This window comes from Myotis davidii, unplaced genomic scaffold (genome assembly GCF_000327345.1).
Source record: "Myotis davidii unplaced genomic scaffold, ASM32734v1 scaffold663, whole genome shotgun sequence".
Taxonomy (NCBI): Eukaryota; Metazoa; Chordata; class Mammalia; order Chiroptera; family Vespertilionidae; genus Myotis; species Myotis davidii.
In genome coordinates this window covers 3,760,958-3,767,070 of record NW_006295816.1, presented here as the reverse complement: position 1 = coordinate 3,767,070, position 6,113 = coordinate 3,760,958, and the positions used below count along the sequence as shown (strand labels likewise).

At 58.2% G+C, this 6,113-nt stretch overlaps 1 protein-coding gene across 1 annotated transcript; it reads left to right on the top strand.

Moving 5' to 3' along the window:
- Position 1: 1 nt before the first annotated feature.
- On the top strand, positions 2–2,160 carry LRRN1 (leucine rich repeat neuronal 1; the record flags this gene model as incomplete). Its single annotated transcript, XM_006770634.2, has 1 exon — positions 2–2,160. A coding segment is annotated over one exon (2,079 nt), but the record flags the coding sequence as incomplete, so codon positions are not given.
- Between the last annotated feature and the right edge of the window lie 3,953 nt (positions 2,161–6,113).

Below are 6,113 nucleotides of genomic sequence, written 5' to 3'. Positions count from 1 at the left end.
GTCCTCCCTGCAGAGTGGCGAGTGCCCGCAGCTGTGCGTGTGCGAGGTCCGGCCCTGGTTCACCCCACAGTCCACCTACCGTGAGGCCACCACTGTGGACTGCAACGACCTGCGCCTCACCCGCATCCCCGGCAACCTGTCCAGCGACACGCAGGTGCTGCTGCTGCAGAGCAACAGCATCGCGGCCACAGCCGACGAGCTGCAGCAGCTCTGCAACCTGACGGAGCTTGACGTCTCGCAGAACAACTTCAGCAGCATCCGCGAGGTGGGGCTGGCCAACCTGAGCCGGCTCACCACGCTGCACCTGGAGGAGAACCAGATCGCCGAGCTGCCCGACCGCTGCCTGCAGGACCTGGGCAGCCTGCAGGAGCTCTACATCAACCACAACCAGATCCGCGCCATCTCGGCGCGCGCCTTCGCCGGCCTGCGCAACCTGCTGCGGCTGCACCTCAACTCCAACCGGCTCAGGGTGATCGACAGCCGCTGGTTCGAGGCCACGCCCAACCTGGAGATCCTCATGATCGGCGAGAACCCCGTGGTCGGCATCCTGGACATGAACTTCCGGCCCCTCGCAAACCTGCGGAGCTTGGTGCTGGCGGGCATGTGCCTCACCGACGTGCCCGGGAACGCGCTGGTGGGCCTGGACAGCCTGGAGAGCCTGTCCTTCTACGACAACAGGCTGGTCAAGGTCCCCCAGCTGGCCCTGCAGAAAGTCCCCAATTTGAAGTTCCTCGACCTCAACAAGAACCCCATCCACAAAATCCAGGAGGGGGACTTCCAGAACATGCTCCGGCTGAAGGAGCTGGGGCTCAACAACATGGGGGAGCTGGTGTCCGTGGACCGCTACGCCCTCGACAACCTGCCCGAGCTCACCAAGCTGGAGGCCACCAACAACCCCAAGCTGTCCTACGTCCACCGCCGGGCCTTCCGCGGCATGCCCGCGCTGGAGAGCCTCATGCTGAACAACAACGCCCTCCACGCCGTGTACCGGGCCACCGTGGCGTCGCTCCCCAACCTGCGTGAGATCGGCATCCACAGCAACCCGCTGCGGTGCGACTGCGTCCTCCGCTGGGTGGCCGCCAACACGACCAGCATCCGCTTCATGGAGCCGCTGTCCATGCTCTGCGCCGCGCCGCCCGAGCTGCGGGGGCAGCCGGTGAAGGACGCGCTGGCCCGGGACGTGGGCGAGCGCTGCCTCCCCATGATCGCCCACGACGCCTTCCCCGGCCACCTGAGCGCGGAGTTCGGCGCCACAGTGCTCCTGGACTGCCGGGCCTTGGCGGAGCCGGAGCCCGAGATCTACTGGGTCACGCCCCTGGGGAGGAAGATAACCGGGGACACGCTCTCCGACAGGTACACGCTGAGTAGTGAGGGCACCTTGGAGATCCCCAACGTCCGCATGGAAGATTCCGGGAGGTACACCTGCGTGGCCCAGAATGTGGAAGGCGCTGACACGCGCGTGGTCACGGTGAAGGTCAATGGGACCCTCCTGGACGGGGCCCAGGTGCTGAAAATGTACGTGAAGCAGACGGAGTCCCACTCCATCCTCGTGTCCTGGAGAGTGACCTCCAACGTCATGACGTCGAACCTCAAGTGGTCCTCGGCCACCATGAAGGTTGACAACCCGCACATCACCTACACGGCCCGGGTGCCTGTGGACGTCCACGAGTACAACCTCACGCACCTGCAGCCGTCCACCGACTACGAGGTGTGCCTCACCGTGTCCAACGTCCACCAGCAGACGCAGCGGTCCTGTGTCAACGTCACCACCAAAACGGCCGCCTTCGCCCTGGACCTCTCCGACCAGGACGCCAGCACGGCCCTGGCTGCCGTCATGGGCTCCATGTTCGCCGTCGTCAGCCTCGCGTCCACGGCCGTGTATGTCGCCAAAAGGTTCAAGAGGAAAAACTACCACCACTCGTTGAAAAAGTACATGCAAAAGACCTCGTCGATCCCACTCAACGAGCTGTACCCCCCGCTCATCAACCTCTGGGAAGGGGACCCCGAGAAGGACAAGGACGGGGCCGCGGAGGCCAAGCCCGCCCAGGTGGACACGTCCAGGAGCTATTACATGTGGTAACGCCGGGGAGACGCTGCTCTGGCGGCGAGGAGCACAAAGACGCTTTTGCTTTATTCTGCAAAGTAACACGTGGGAGACTTTTGTATTTTGGACTTTGGGGCAGAGCGGGGGGCCGGGCGGCCATCTCAGTTTTTTGTGTTTTTTGTTTGTTTTCTTAGGGGAGCGTATCGCAGCGAGCCTGGGCTTCCGGAGTGTGTTCGGTTTTTATTCTTTCCATTCTTATGATTATGATTTTATTATGATTATTCTTTGGTTTTAGTTGTCCTGCTAAACTCAGTGATGCTGTTCTAACGACCATGCTCCATGCAATGATCAGTGGCAGGCTGGGGTCCCCCTGTGCTGTGGCCGGCAGCGTGACCCCGTCTTCCGAAGCCATCGGCAGAAAGCACCGTGTCCTCCCAAGAGCGGCCACGTGGTTGAGGAGCAGCGTGCACCCTGGGCAGCCACTTGGTCCACAGACTTTCGACTCAAGCGACCACGGCTAGACTGTTACCTGCTTTGAATGGTGTTAGCTGACTGCACTGTAACCTGTATCCACTGACTTGAATGTTTGCCTTTGAACACGGACGTTTCTTTTTGTAATCAATCGTTAAAGAGGCTTAGGCCAAGCTAACAGGCAATAGAAACACGTCTATATCAGGTTTTTTTAATGTAACAAACCACATGTTACTTGTTACCTTCTTCTTTTTATCTTTAGTAGACACTTTTGACAGAAAAAGACAATACCTTTGGTGTGTCACTCACCAACATGTGGTGTACAGTGAAGACAAGACTCTAATAAATTAGTTTTGTTCTGATTTTTTAGAACACTTGCAATAACGTATCCCGTAGTTCTTGCTAGTGGCAGCGTGCTATTGTTCATGCCCCTCAAACCAACCGCCCAGATAAACCGGCTACCACGGGATGCTTTTCAAAACTGGGCCCTAAAGAGTTCTGAAGTCTTTTTGTAGGGGAAGAAATATCTGTTTGGAGGCAGATGTTTTAATGGACGGGATTTCTATATTTTAAATATTACTGACCAGACCCAAGGAGGAAACAGTTCATATGAAGAAAAAAGGTGTATTGCTGCATCCTATGCATAACTAAACACAGATGGAGATATATATAGGGAGAGGAGAGAGGAAGGGAGGGAGGGAGGGAGGGAGGGAAGGAGGGAGGGAGAGGCGCGTAGGATACATCTCATTCCTTCTCTGTAAGGGTTTGTTAAATCTGATATTACAGCAGTAGCCACGTGCCCCAGCGGAGTGTCAGTCACGGGGTCAGTAGTATTCCAGATGCAGTCCGTGCTGTTCCTTTGCTAACAGCTGTCTATCTGCTTAGACCCATATTAGCCCATCTGGGTGTGGAGACCCTGCAGGTGATGGACAGAAAACAGCGCGGCTTCTGGGCAGCGGGCACGTTCCATCCAAGTACCAGAGAGAGAGAGAGAGAGAGGCTTTCGCAGGATTCGGTGTTTCCTGGGAAATGTGTGTGAGAAACAGAACAGGAGGCGGATTTAGGTAGGAGGCCGGTTCCACGGAGGGTGGGGTGGGCTTCACGGTGTAACTAGAGGCGAAAGGACTCATTGGAAACGAGACTGATAAAACGGAGGAGCACAGTGAGGCTGTTCCCAATGGCACCTGCCGCCAGGCCTGCAGGCGGTCGCACCAGGAGCCTGAGCTGGGAGAGGAGTGGGCGCGAGCAGGTGCCACTGAGCACCACCAGGGAAAGGCAGGAAGCAGCGAGGGCGCGGCTGGCTGGAGGGTTTCTTTCGGGCACGTGCGCTGACCAGGGAATCAAACAGCAGCCTCCTGGTTCATAGGTCAATGCTCAACCACGGAGCCACGCTGGCCGGGCGGGTTTCTTTCTTTAGTCAATTCCTTGTCCCATGACTCACTTAGAAAGGCAGACCATGGCTTTCAAGACCTCACGTGCCTGAGCTCGAAGCATCTCTCCCCATGGCCGTCCTTTGTTGGTGAGGAAAGCCTGGGCAAGGGAGGGAAGAGTGGGACCGGCCAGGTCAGACCCCCTGCCCGCCGCACACGGCAGGGGTCCGGCAGTTCCATGCCCAGCTCACCTAACCCTGCTCCCGAACATGCTCCATCCTCAGGGCCTTAGCTCGGTCAGTTCCAGCACCAGGCGATACTGCCCTCTCTGGCACTGCCCAGGGAACGCCAGGTGGGGACACAGAGAATCGGAGCTGCTTGGGGTGACTTTGGGGGTTTCCTGTGCAGGTTCTTGTCTTCAAATATCTGCAGAGAGCAGCGATCCACCCGCCAAACTCCCGCTGAGCTGCACGAGGAGGGGAGCGACCCGCAGCTCTGGGCCCAGGCAGGGAGGGGCGCCCTCAGACCACATTCACTGAGCAGGGTGGGCGCTCGGATGCCAGGGAGGAGCTGGAGAAGAGCAGCCACTTCCCTCCAGGGTTGTCACTACCTCGCGCAAGGCCAGTTTGGGGAGAAACCACTCTTCTAACTTCTTCTCCTCTAATATAATATCGTAGCTGATTTTTCCCTGGTCTGTGCTAATTGGTTGGATTTTGGCTGCTAGAAAGCAAGATGGCAGGGTGCTCTTCCCCCTCGCCACGCACGCCCTCATCTGTGCTTCATTTAACTCGGTAAGTTAGACCAGGCGATGCCACATCAGAGTCCTGGCTGATGGCGGCGGCTGCACCTTCCCCAGGAAGGTGACGAGCACAGTCACTCTATAATTTCCCTTCTCCCCGCTGCTCCCGGCAGCCTTCAGGCTATAACCTGGCTCCAACCTGAGTGAGGACGTTATTTTTGGAGCCGTGTCCTTTAAAATGGGCATTCCCAAATGTGCCCGTCAGTTCATGACCAAGCCAACAGATGGCGTGACCATCGAAGCAAATGCAACCTTTGTCCGTTTTTCTCGTCAGACAGTGGGGTTAAGAGAGGAATGGTCACCATTCCTCAAACCAACAGGACCAGCGTCCGTTATCCTCTCGCCCACCGTTGGGTGTTTATTTATCCAGTCGTCCATTTCTTCGCTGGGGACCCCACACCTGATGCCTGCTGGGAGCTTGCTTCCCACCCCCGCATCCATCATCCGGCATTTCCTTCTCCTCCTCGCGGCCTGCAAGCTGGGAGCAAAAACCATCCCTTATCTCTGCCGCGGAGCCCGGAACTCCATGCCTCCTGCCTCTCTAGTCACTGACACGGGAACCTGGCCACTCCCCACGCCTCCTGCCCACAGCGGATGCGTCTTCTCCGCTTTCTTCCCTCTCACCTGCTACAAAGCGAATTTCTTTGTTAATATTCACAAGGGATTAGCTGGAGGGAAATGCTTCTCTACGGGCGGGTGTTAGACTCGCCACCCAGAGCGGGAATGAGTCCGCTGGAGTCTGCGGGACCTGTCCGGCCTGGGAGGGGGGTGCCTTCCCTTCCCGCCTCCTCCCGGCCCCAGCTGCTCCCCTCTGACCCACGGCGGGAACCAGGTGAGAATAAAAGATGGCGCGGCCAGCACAAGTAGCAGCAAGAACTGCCCGGGTCCGTGCAGAACTCGGAGACCTGAGGGTGCCAATGTCAAGTGCACGGCACCCCCACAGGCAGGGACCGTGGTGTGTCCTAGGGGCCTCTGTACTGCAGATCCTGGGGGATGGGCCCTCGCTTCCAGCGCCCTCTCCCTCCATCTGCGGAAGGGCGGAGGCCGGGGGTCAGAGGGCATGCGGGGAAGGCAGAGTGACCGCGGAGGACAGCTCTGGGAGACGACACGGAGGCTTCTCTCTGGCCTAAGACACAATTTCCTCTCTCCCTTCAGAAGCATTATTTGCTGAGCATCTGTGAGGGGCACATTGAAACTGTTCACCTCAGGCTATAGAGAGAGGGAAAGGTGGAGGGACAGGGAGAGAGAGAGAGAGAGAGAGAGAGAGAGAGAGAGAGAGAGATATGCATGAGCTCCTCCTGCACACCCCCTACCGGGGATCCAGCCTACAACCCTGGGCCTGTGCCCTGACCTGGAATTGAATGGGCGACTCTTGATTGCATGAGACCAGGCCCAAACACCTGAGCCACATGGGCCAGAGCCACCAGGC